The following is a 12,956-nucleotide window of genomic DNA, read 5'->3' on the forward strand; positions in this document are numbered from 1 at the left end:
GCGGCTCGCCACAGATGCGTTCTGACATAGAGGAGGGAAAGTGGTATCTTGGTGGAGCTGCTATAGGGAGAGAGTTAGGAGTGTTTTAGGCTTCAAGAACCCCAACGGTCCTTCTTAGGGCCACATCTAACCGTGTGCAGTACTGTGGAGGCTGCTTTTTGCAGTGTTGCACATTTTTTTTTGGTATATCGGCCGTGCAGAGCATTGCGCCCTGCAGTAATACTCCAGGGCCAGAAGCGCTTAGGCAGGGACAGAAGACATATTGATTGAATATAGGCAGTGGGCCTTTGCAAAAATATTTGGGGAAAAAAATCTATTTGGGCTGCCTGTGACTGTCCTCAGTGTTCTGGGTCTGTGCTGGGTGTAGTAGTTCTCCAAATTCATACGCAGCCAGCTAAGTGTTACAGCAGGCTTGCGCAAAATTATTTCCTGGCTCTGTCTGGGCTGTGAAATCACCGCTGTATTGCAGTTCACAGTGCAACACTCTGCAGTTCTTTGACATACTCCAGGGCCAGAAGCGCTTAGGCAGGGACAGAAGACATATTGATTGAATATAGGCAGTGGGCCTTTGCAAAAAAATTTTGGGAAAAAAATCTATTTGGGCTGCCTGTCACTGTCCTCAGTGTTCTGGGTCTGTGCTGGGTGTAGTAGTTCTCCAAATTCATACACAGCCAGCTAAGTGTTACAGCAGGCTTGCGCAAAATTATTTCCTGGCGTTCCGTAGGCGAAGTCAGCCTCCAACCACAGGCTAATAAGCGGCACATTTAATTACAGCGTTCTGTTTCTGCATTACTGGTAATACAGCATGCTGAGGGGTAGGGGTAGGCCTAGAGGACATGGACGCGGCCGAGGACGCGGAGGCCCTAGTCCGGGTGTGGGCACAGGCCGAGCTCCTGATCCAGGTGTATCACAGCCGACTGCTGCGGGATTAGGAGAGAGGCACGTTTCTGGCGTCCCCACATTCATCGCACAATTAATGGGTCCACGCGGTAGACCTTTATTAGAAAATGAGCAGTGTGAGCAGGTCCTGTCGTGGATGGCAGAAAGTGCATCCAGCAATCTATCGTCCACCCACAGTTCTGCGCCGTCCACTGATGCAACTCAGAATCCTCTGGCTGCTGCTCCTCCTTCCTCCCAGCCTCCTCACTCCATTACAATGACACATTCTGAGGAGCGGGCAGACTCCCAGGAACTGTTCTCGGGCTCCTGCTCAGATTGGGCAGCAGTGGTTCCTCTCCCACCAGAGGAGTTTATCGTGACTGATGCCCAACCATTGGAAAGTTCCCGGGGTCCGGGGGATGAGGCTGGGGACTTCCGGCAACTGTCTCAAGACCTTTCAGTGGGTGAGGAGGACGATGACGTTGAGACACAGTTGTCTATCAGTGAGGTAGTAGTAAGGGCAGTAAGTCCGAGGGAGGAGCGCACAGAGGATTCGGAGGAAGAGCAGCAGGACAATGAGGTGACTGACCCCACCTGGTTTGCTACGCCTACTGAGGACAGGTCTTCAGAGGGGGAGGCAAGGGCAGCAGGGCAGGTTGCAAGAGGCAGTGCGGTGTCCAGGGGTAGAGGCAGGGCCAGACCGAATAATCCACCAACTGTTTCCCAAAGCGCCCCCTCGCGCCATGCCACCCTGCAGAGGCCGAGGTGCTCAAAGGTCTGGCAGTTTTTCACTGAGAGTGCAGACGACCGACGAACAGTGGTGTGCAACCTTTGTCGCACCAAGATCAGCCGGGGAGCCACCACCACCAGCCTCACCACCACCAGCATGCGCAGACATATGATGGCCAAGCACCCCACAAGGTGGGACGAAGGCCGTTCACCGCCTCCGGTTTGCACCGCTGCCTATCCCCCTGTGCCCCAACCTGCCACTGAGATCCAACCCCCCTCTCAGGGCACAGGCACTACCGTCTCCTGGCCTGCACCCACACCCTCACCTCCGCTGTCCTCGGCCCCATCCACCAATGTCTGTCAGCGCACCGTCCAGCCGTCGCTAGCGCAAGTGTTTGAGCGCAAGTGCAAGTACGCCGCCATGCACCCGCACGCTCAAGCGTTAAACGTGCACATAGCCAAATTTATCAGCCTGGAGATGCTGCCGTATAGGCTTGTGGAAACGGAGTCCTTCAAAAGTATGATGGCGGTGGCGGCCCCGCGCTACTCAGTTCCCAGTCGCCACTACTTTTCCCGATGTGCTGTCCCAGCCCTGCACGACCACGTCTCCCGCAACATTGTACGTGCCCTCACCAACGCGGTTACTGGCAAGGTCCACTTAACTACGGACACGTGGACAAGCACAGGCGGGCAGGGCCACTATATCTCCCTGACGGCACATTGGGTGAATTTAGTGGAGGCTGGGACCGAGTCAGAGCCTGGGACCGCTCACATCCTACCCACCCCCAGAATTGCGGGCCCCAGCTCGGTGGTGGTATCTGCGGCGGTGTATGCTTCCTCCACTAAAGCACCCTCCTCCTCCTCCTCCTCCTCCTCCTCCAACGCAACCTCTGTCTCGCAATCAGGATGTGTCAGCAGCAGCACGTCGCCAGCAGTCGGTGTCGCGCGGCGTGGCAGCACAGCGGTGGGCAAGCGTCAGTAGGCCGTGCTGAAACTACTCAGCTTAGGAGATAAGAGGCACACGGCCCACGAACTGCTGCAACGTCTGACAGAGCAGACCGACCACTGGCTTGCGCCACTGAGCCTCCAACCGGGCATGGTCGTGTGTGACAACGGCCGTAACCTGGTGGCGGCTCTGCAGCTCGGCAGCCTCACGCACGTGCCATGCCTGGCCCACGTCTTTAATTTGGTGGTTCAGCGCTTTCTGAAAAGCTACCCACGCTTGTCAGACCTGCTCGGAAAGGTGCGCCGGCTCTGCGCACATTTCCGCAAGTCCCACACAGACGCTGCCACCCTGCGCACCCTGCAACATCGGTTTAATCTGCCAGTGCACCGACTGCTGTGCGACGTGCCCACACGGTGGAACTCTACGCTCCACATGTTGGCCAGGCTCTATGAGCAGCGTAGAGCTATAGTGGAATACCAACTCCAACATGGGCGGCGCAGTGGGAGTCAGCCTCCTCAATTCTTTTCAGAAGAGTGGGCCTGGTTGGTAGACATCTGCCAGGTCCTTGGAAAGTTTGAGGAGTCTACCCAGGTGGTGAGCGGCGATGCTGCAATCATTAGCGTCAGCATTCCTCTGCTATGCCTCTTGAGACGTTCCCTGCAAAGCATAAAGGCAGGAGGAGGATGAGGAGGAGGGGGAAGAGACAGCTTGGCCCACTGCTGAGGGTACACATGCTGCTTGCCTGTCATCCTTTCAGCGTGTATGGCCTGAGGAGGAGGAGGATCCTGAAAGTGATCTTCCTAGTGAGGACAGCCATGTGTTGCGTACAGGTACCCTGGCACACATGGCTGACTTCATATTAGGATGCCTTTCTCGTGACCCTTGCGTTACACGCATTCTGGCCACTACGGATTACTGGGTGTACACACTGCTTGACCCACGGTATAAGGAGAACCTTTCCACTCTCATACCCGAAGAGGAAAGGGGTTCGAGAGTGATGCTATACCACAGGACCCTGGCGGACAAACTGATGGTAAAAGTCCCATCCGACAGCGCTAGTGGCCGAAGGCGCAGTTCCGAGGGCCAGGTAGCAGGTGAGGCGCGGAGATCAGGCAGCATGTACAGCACAGGCAGGGGAACACTCTCTAGGGCCCTTGACAGCTTTATGGCTCCCCAGCAAGACTGTGTCACCGCTCCCCAGTCAAGGCTGAGTCGGCGGGAGCACTGTAAAAGGATGGTGAGGGAGTACGTAGCCGATCGCACGACCGTCCTCCGTGACGCCTCTGCCCCCTACAACTACTGGGTGTCGAAGCTGGACACGTGGCCTGAACTCGCGCTGTATGCCCTGGAGGTGCTTGCTTGTCCTGCGGCTAGCGTCTTGTCAGAGGGGGTGTTTAGTGCGGCTGGGGGAATCATCACAGATAAGCGTACCCGCCTGTCAACCGACAGTGCCGACAGGCTTACACTCATCAAGATGAACAAAGCCTGGATTTCCCCAGACTTCTCTTCTCCACCAGCGGACAGCAGCGATACCTAAGCAATACGTAGGCTGCACCCGCGGATGGAAGCATCGTTCTCTATCCTCATCAAAAATGGGGACCTTTTTGCTTCATCAATCTGTGTATAATATTCCTCCTCCTCCTCCTGCTCCTCCTCCTGCAACCTCACATAATCACGCCGAACGGGCAATTTTTCTTAGGCCCACAAGGCTCAGTCATATAATTTTTGTAAACAATTTTTATACGTTTCAATGCTCATTAAAGCGTTGAAACTTTCACCTCAACCAATTTTTATTTTAACTGGGCTGCCTCCAGGCCTAGTTACCAATTAAGCCACATTAACCAAAGCGATTAATGGGTTTCACCTGCCCTCTTGATTGGGCATGGGCAATTTTTTGACGTACATTAGTACTGTTGGTACACCAATTTTGGGGGGCCCTCGTCTACAGTGTAATCCAATTAATTTTTAGCCCACCTGCATTACAGCTGACGTTACATCAGCTGTGTTGGGCACTGCAATGGGATATATTTATGTACCGCCGGTGGGTTCCTGGGAGCCACCCATGCTGTGGGTCCACAGGGAGTTGTAACTGCATGTTTCCACTTCTAAAGAACCCCAGTCTGACTGGGGCATGCAGTGTGGGCCGAAGCCCACCTGCATTAAACATGACATTACCTCAGCTGTGATGGGCAATGCAATGGGATATATTTATGTACCGCCGGTGGCTTCCTGGCACCCACCCATGCTGTCGGTCCACAGGGACTTCACAATAGGGAGTTGTACCTGCCTGTGTCTATGAATTAAAAAGCCCGGTCAGGTTGGGGCATGCAGTGTGAGCCGAAGCCCACCTGCATTTAATCTGACGTTAGCTCTGCTGTCCAGGGCACTGCAATGGGATACATTTATGTAGAGCCGGTGGGTTCCAGGGAGCCACCCATGCTGTGGGTGCACACGGAATTCCCATTGCGGAGTTGTACCTGCCTGTGACTATTTATAAAAAACCGCGGTCTGACTGGGGCATGCAGACACCTTGACAGAATGAATAGTGTGTGGCACATAGGTTCCCCATTGCTATGCCCACGTGTGCAGCTCCAGATGGAGGTGGCACAGGATTGGATTTCTCATTGTTTCTGTACAGCATTGTGGACTATCGCCCCGCCCCTTTTAAAGAGGGTCGCTGCCCCGCCGTGCCAACCCTCTGCAGTGTGTGCCTGCTTTTCCTCTGGCAGACGCACTTATAAATAGACATGAGGGTGGCGTGGCATGAGGGCAGCTGAAGGCTGGGCAGGGACAGTTTGGTGTGCGCTGTGGACATTGGGTCATGGGGGGGGGGGGTTGGGCAGCATGTAACCCAGGAGAAGTGGCAGCGGAGTGTCATGCAGGCAGTGATTGTGCTTTGTTGGAGGTAGTGTGGTGCTTAGCTAAGGTATGCATTGCTAATGAGGGCTTTTCAGAAGTAAAAGTTGTTGGGAGGGGGGGACCCACTCTTGCCGCTATTGTGGCTTAATAGTGGGACCTGGGAACTTGAGATGTAGCCCAACATGTAGCCCCTCGCCTGCCCTATCTGTTGCTGTGTTGTTCCCATCACTTTCTTGAATTGCCCAGATTTTCACAAACGAAAACCTTAGCGAGCATCGGCGATATACAAAAATGCTCGGGTCGCCCATTGACTTCAATGGGGTTCGTTACTCGAAACGAACCCTCGAGCATCGCGAAAAGTAACGAGCACCCGAGCATTTTGGTGCTCGCTCATCTCTAGAGGTGACCAAGAAACTTCCAGAAGGTCAGCCATCACTGCAGCCTCCACCAATCTGGGTTTAATGGCAGAGCGGCAAGAAAGAAGCTTCTCCTCAGTAAAAGACACATGAAACCCCACATGCATTGGGGGTAAATCTACCTAACTTATGTAAGTGGGGATCACAGGGCTGGACACAGGCAGTACAGGGCCCTTGTGCAAAAGAAGTATATGTGCCCCTTCTCTATCCATTGATCTTTGTGATACACTTCCCTCACGGATATCTGATGAAAATCCTTGTCAATTTCTCTGTTGTAATTGTGAGCCATGGGGATCATGTGCCCAGGAGTACTCCCTATTGAGTCGTGGCTTTATTGTATACCAGGCACTGCGCTGTATATCGTGTAGCGGCGGTGCCTGGTAATGCAGTTCAATCTCAATAGAACTGAACTGCATATAGGACCAATGAACGTGACATTACAGGCCAGAGAAAAGGACACTTTTTGCCCAAGTACTGCAGCCCCTTCAAACAGCTGATTGATCGTGGGGGTGTTAGAAGTCAGTCCCCCAACCATTCTAATAAAGGATAGTATAGTATATACACTGCTTACCTTTGAGACCTCCACTTCTCAAGGATACAGGCATCTCCTACTTTCCAGTGGTGGGATGGGTGTCTCACCAGCCTTAAAGGGGTATTCCAATAATATTTAGCTATTCACTATCTACAGAATGGGGGATAACCAGCTGATCAGTGGGGGTCGGACTGCTGGAACCTCCACTGGTGGTCCCATATTCCCTGATTGACTAGCAAAATGAATGAAGCAGCAGTTCACATACTCAACTACCACTCCATTCATTTCAAGGTAAGGGCAAAAATAGGCAAGTTGAAGTACTCTGCAATCTCTGTTAACTGTCGCTCAGGTAAGATGGCCGCCCTCATAGTCATATACAGACAATAGAATAAAAGAAAACTACAAATCAGAAAATAAAAACAGTCCAGAGAAATCAAAAATTTTGTACTGCCTGGCTTTTAATTGTTAAAAATAGTAAAGTGATACTTTTTTTGTAAGATTGTTTCTTGGCAATGTTCTTAGAACTTTTTCTATAGAAAACCGCATTGCAGCACCAAGTTGTGGTTCCATTTCACAGCTTATTTATTTATATGCAATACTCAGCAAAAGTTTTAGGCAGGTGTGGAAAAATGCTGCAAAGTAAGAAAAAGAAGTGTCAATAGTTTATTTTGTCAATTAACAAAATATAAAGTGGCCGAACAAAAGAGAAATGTAAATCACATCCATATTTGGTGTTATCACCCTTTGACTTCTAAACAGCAATAGTTCTTCTAGGTACACTTGCACACAGTTTTTGAAGGCACTCGGCAAAGAGGTTGTTCCACATATCCTAGAGAAGTAACTACAGATCTTTAACTGTGGATGTCGGCTTGCTCAAATAACAACCCTCATATGTTCTATGTTATGTACTTAGCTACAAAATGTTCCCCTACAGAATCTTTCTTTCTAGCGACCAGACCCCATCCTTACTTTCAGGGAAGCCTTCACATCCTATGAACACCATAAACTAGGTTATGGTGCTTATACAACAGAGTCCGAGGAGTCTGCAGCTATCAGCGCTGATGTTCAGACCCAGGGAGCGGCAGCCACCTGGAGAAGGGGATGGGTTTGAAGAATGATGCGTTGACCAGGAGACCTCTTGGCGATGCCTTTTTAACTTGAGTCAGATCATTAGCATAATAGGTGCTCATTAGAGATGAGCGAACACCAAAATGTTCGGGTGTTCGTTATTCGGAACGAACTTCCCGCGATGCTCGAGGGTTCGTTTCGAACAACGAACCCCATTGAAGTCAATGGGCGACCAGAGCATTTTTGTATTTCGCCGATGCTCGCTAAGGTTTTCATGTGTGAAAATCTGGGCAATTCAAGAAAGTGATGGGAACGACACAGCAACGGATAGGGCAGGCGAGGGGCTACATGTTGGGCTGCATCTCAAGTTCACAGGTCCCACTATTAAGCCACAATACCGGCAAGAGTGGGCCCCCCCCCCCTCCCAACAACTTTTACTTCTGAAAAGCCCTCATTAGCATGGCATACCTTAGCTAAGCACCACACTAGCTACAACAAAGCACAATCACTGCCTGGATGACACTCCGCTGCCACTTCTCCTGGGTTACATGCTGACCAACCGCCCCCCCTCCCCCCCACAGCGCACACCAAAGTGTCCCTGCGCAGCCTTCAGCTGCCCTCATGCCACGCCACACTCATGTCTATTTAGAAGTGCGTCTGCCATGAGGAGGAACCGCAGGCACACACTGCAGAGGGTTGGCATGGCTAGGCAGCGGCCCTCTTTAAAAGGGGCGGGGCGATAGCCCACAATGCTGTACAGAAGCAATGAGAAATAGAATCCTGTGCCACCGCCATCAGGAGCTGCACACGTGGGCATAGCAATGGGGAACCTATGTGCCACACACTATTCATTCTGTCAAGGTGTCTGCATGCCCCAGTCAGACTGGTAATATGTACCTTAACAGTAACCGCGTTGGTGGTAATGTGGTGGTGACTGAGGACCTAGTAGCACGGTTGTATTTTGTTGGTTTTCGGAATGCGGCCAGGATTAAGTGGGCCGTGGCGGGGGGATGGTGTGGGGGCTCTCGTTGTGTCGGTAAAGGTGAAATTCTTGGACTGCCACCAGACGAACCAATGCAAAGACATTTGCCAAGAATGTTTTCCCTGTTGGAGGAGGAGGGGGATGTTTTTGAGGCACTACGTGTCCTCTCCACGTGTCCATGGTTATATGCACCTTTACAGTAACCGCGTTGGTGGGAAATGGCCTCGCCGCCATCATGTCTTTGGGAAGCCTCTGTTTCCACACCCCAGAGACATACCATTAGCAGCGGTATAGGCAGAGGCCAGAATTCGTAACATTTCAGCCGTAGCATTAGGACAGGCCCCACTAACATATCACTAGCAGCAGTATAGCGGGAGCGCAGTCTTCGTTCCATGTCAGCAATAGTAGCACTCAAGACAGGCCCCAGTAACAATTCCGAAGCAGCAGTATAGCGGGAGCGCAGTCTTCGTTCCATGTCAGCAATAGTAGCACTCAAGACAGGCCCCAGTAACAATTCCGAAGCAGCAGTATAGCGGGAGCGCAGTCTTCGTTCCATGTCAGCAATAGTAGCACTCAAGACAGGCCCCAGTAACAATTCCGAAGCAGCAGTATAGCGGGAGCGCAGTCTTAGTTCCATTTCAGTAGCCTTAGTATAGCCAAGGCCCAAGTTACATTTATGTAGCTAAAGTGTAGGCCAACCCCACACACCTTTCTGTACCATGAGTGCAGGCGAAGAACATACAAATTGCTATGATTACACTGTAGGTGAGGGCCCCAAAAATTTGGTGTACCAACAGTACTAATGTACCTCAGTAAAAATTGGCCATGCCCAACCAAGATGGCAGGTGAATCGCTTTGGTTAATGTGGCTTAAGTGGTAACTAGGCCTGGAGGCAGCCCAGTGTAACGAAAAATTGGTTCAAGTTAAAGTTCCAACGCTTTTAAGCGCATTGAAACTTATAAAAATTGTTCAGAAAAATTATTTGAGTGAGCCTTGTGGCCCTAAGAAAAATTGCCCGTTCAGCGTGATTACATGAGGTTTCAGGAGGAGGAGCAGGAGGAGGAGGAGGAATATTAGACACAGATTGATGAAGCAGAAATGTCCCCGTTTTGGATGGTGAGAGAGAACGTAGCTTCCATCCGCGGGTGCAGTCTACGTATTGCTTACGTATCGCTGCTGTCCGCTGGTGGAGAAGAGAAGTCTGGGGAAATCCAGCCTTTGTTCATCTTGATGAGTGTTAGCCTGTCGGCACTGTCGGTTGACAAGCGGCTACGCTTATCTGTGATGATTCCCCCAGCCGCACTAAACACCCTCTCCGACAAGACGCTATCCGCAGGACAAGCAAGCACCTCCAGGGCATACAGCGCTAGTTCAGGCCATGTGTCCAGCTTCGACACCCAGTAGTTGTAGGGGGCAGAGGCGTCACCAAGGATGGTCGTGCGATCCGCTACGTACTCCCTCACCATCCTTTTACAGTGCTCCCGCCGACTCAGCCTTGACTGGGGAGCGGTGACACAGTCTTGGTGGGGAGCCATAAAGCTGGCCAGGCCCTTAAAGACTGTTGCACTGCCTGGGATGTACATGCTGCTCGATCTACGCACATCCCCTGCTACCTTGCCCTCGGTACTGCGCCTTCTGCCACTAGCGCTGTCGGCTGGGAATTTTACCATCAGCTTGTCCGCAAGGGTCCTGTGGTATAGCAACACTCTCGAACCCCTTTCCTCTTCGGGAATCAGAGTGGGCAGGTTCTCCTTATACCGTGGATCGAGCAGTGTGTACACCCAGTAATCCGTCGTGGCCAGAATGCGTGCAACGCGAGGGTCACGAGAAAGGCATCCTAACATGAAGTCAGCCATGTGTGCCAGGGTACCTGTACGCAACACATGGCTGTCTTCACTAGGAAGATCACTTTCAGGATCCTCCTCCTCCTCCTCCTCCTCCTCCTCCTCAGGCCATACACGCTGAAAGGATGACAGGCAATCAGCCGGTGTACCGTCAGCAGCGGCCCAAGCTGTCTCTTCCCCCTCCTCCTCATCCTCCTCATGCTCCCCCTCCTCCTCCTGTACGCGCTGAGAAATAGACAGGAGGGTGCCCTGACTATCCAGCGGCATACTGTCTTCCCCCGCCCCCGTTTCCGAGCGCAAAGCAGCTGCCTTTATGGTTTGCAGGGAATTTCTCAAGATGCATAGCAGAGGAATGGTGACGCTAATGATTGTAGCATCGCCGCTCACCACCTGGGTAGACTCCTCAAAATTACCAAGGACATGGCAGATGTCTGCCAACCAGGCCCACTCTTCTGAAAGGAATTGAGGAGGCTGACTCCCACTGCGCCGCCCATGTTGGAGTTGGTATTCGACTATAGCTCTACGTTGTTCATAGAGCCTGGCCAACATGTGGAGCGTAGAGTTCCACCGTGTGGGCACGTCGCACAGCAGTCGGTGCACTGGCAGCTTAAAGTGATGTTGTAGGGTGCGCAGGGTGGCAGCGTCCGTGTGGGACTTGCGAAAATGTGCGCAGAGCCGGCGCGCCTTTACGAGCAGGTCTGACAAGCGTGGGTAGCTTTTCAGAAAGCGCTGAACCACCAAATTAAAGACGTGGGCCAGGCATGGCACGTGCGTGAGGCTGCCGAGCTGCAGAGCCGCCACCAGGTTACGGCCGTTGTCACACACGACCATGCCCGGTTGGAGGCTCAGCGGCGCAAGCCAGCGGTCGGTCTGCTGTGTCAGACCCTGCAGCAGTTCGTGGGCCGTGTGCCTCTTATCGCCTAAGCTGAGTAGTTTCAGCACGGCCTGCTGACGCTTGCCCACCGCTGTGCTGCCACACCGCGCGACACCGACTGCTGGCGACATGCTGCTGCTAACACATCTTGATTGCGAGACAGAGGAGGAGGAGGAGGAGGAGGAGGGTGCTTTAGTGGAGGAAGCATACACCTCCGCAGATACCACCACAGAGCTGGGGCCCGCAATTCTGGGGGTGGGTAGGACGTGAGCGGTCCCGGGCTCTGACTCTGTCCCAGCCTCCACTAAATTCACCCAATGTGCCGTCAGGGAGATGTAGTGGCCCTGCCCGCCTGTGCTTGTCCACGTGTCCGTAGTTAAGTGGACCGTGGCAGTAACCGCATTGGTGAGGGCGCGTACAATGTTGCGGGAGACGTGGTCGTGCAGGGCTGGGACGGCACATCGGGAAAAGTAGTGGCGACTGGGAACTGAGTAGCGCGGGGCCGCCGCCTCCATGATACTTTTGAAGGACTCCGTTTCCACAACCCTATACGGCAGCATCTCAAGGCTGATGAATTTTGCTATGCGGACGGTTAACGTTTGAGCGTGCGGGTGCGTGGCGGCGTACTTGCGCTTGCGCTCCAACAGTTGCGCAAGCGACGGCTGGACGGTGCGCTGAGCTACACTGCTGGATGGGGCCGAAGACAGCGGAGGTGAGGGTGTGGGTGCAGGCCAGGAGACGGTAGTGCCTGTGTCCTGAGAGGGGGGTTGCATCTCAGTGGCAGGTTGGGGCACAGGGGGAGAGGCAGGGGTGCAAACCGGAGGCGCTGAACGGCCTTCGTCCCACCTTGCGGGGTGCTTGGCCATCATATGTCTGCGCATGGTGGTGGTGGTGAGGCTGTTGGTGTTGGCTCCCCGGCTGAGCTTTGCGCGACAAAGGTTGCACACCACTGTTCGTCGGTCGTCAGGCGTCTCTGTGAAAAACTGCCAGACCTTAGAGCACCTCGGCCTCTGCAGGGTGGCATGGCGCGAGGGGGCCCTTTGGGAAACAGTTGGTGGATTATTCGGTCTGGCCCTGCCTCTACCCCTGGCCACCGCACTGCCTCTTGCAACCTGCCCTGCTGATGCCCTTGACTCCCCCTCTGAAGACCTGTCCTCCTGAGTAAGCGTTGCACACCAGGTGGGGTCAGTCACCTCATCGTCCTGCTGCTCTTCCTCCGAATCCTCTGTGCGCTGCTCCCTCGGACTTACTGCCCTTACTACTACCTCACTGCAAGACAACTGTGTCTGATCGTCATCGTCCTCCTCACCCACAGAAAGTTGTTGAGACAGTTGGCGGAAGTCCCCAGCCTCTTCCCCCGGACCCCGGGAACTTTCGAATGGTTGGGCATCAGTGACGATAAACTCCTCTGGTGGGAGAGGAACCGCTGCTGCCCAATCTAAGCAGGGGCCCGAGAACAGTTCCTGGGAGTGCTCCCGCTCCTGAGCAGGTGTTATTGTAGTGGAGTGAGGAGGCTGGGAGGAAGGAGGAGCAGCAGACAGAGGATTCGGATTGGCAGCAGTGGACGGCGCAGAACTGCGGGTAGACGATACGTTGCTCGAAGCACTTTCTGCCATCCAGGACAGGACCTGCTCACACTGCTCATTTTCTAATAACCGTCTCCCGCGTGGACCCATTAATTGGGCGATGAATGTGGGGACGCCAGAAACGTGCCTCTCTCCTAATCGCGCAGCAGTCGGCTGCGACACACCTGGATCAGGAGCTTGGCCTGTGCCCACACCCTGACTTGGCCCTCCGCGTCCTCGGCCGCGTCCACGTCCTCTAGGC

The 12,956-nt window shown here is 53.4% G+C and overlaps 1 protein-coding gene across 1 annotated transcript in view; it reads left to right on the forward strand.

Moving 5' to 3' along the window:
- The first annotated feature begins 6,601 nt into the window (after positions 1–6,601).
- LOC136577931 (glucagon receptor-like) overlaps positions 6,602–12,956 on the forward strand; it is a 32,218-nt gene continuing 25,863 nt past the window's right edge. Inside the window, exon 1 of the mRNA XM_066577849.1 lies at positions 6,602–6,652. Within this exon, the coding sequence (XP_066433946.1) occupies positions 6,602–6,652 (51 nt within the window). The remainder of the gene's footprint in view (positions 6,653–12,956) is intronic.

This window comes from Eleutherodactylus coqui, chromosome 8, assembly GCF_035609145.1.
Source record: "Eleutherodactylus coqui strain aEleCoq1 chromosome 8, aEleCoq1.hap1, whole genome shotgun sequence".
Classification (NCBI taxonomy): Eukaryota; Metazoa; Chordata; class Amphibia; order Anura; family Eleutherodactylidae; genus Eleutherodactylus; species Eleutherodactylus coqui.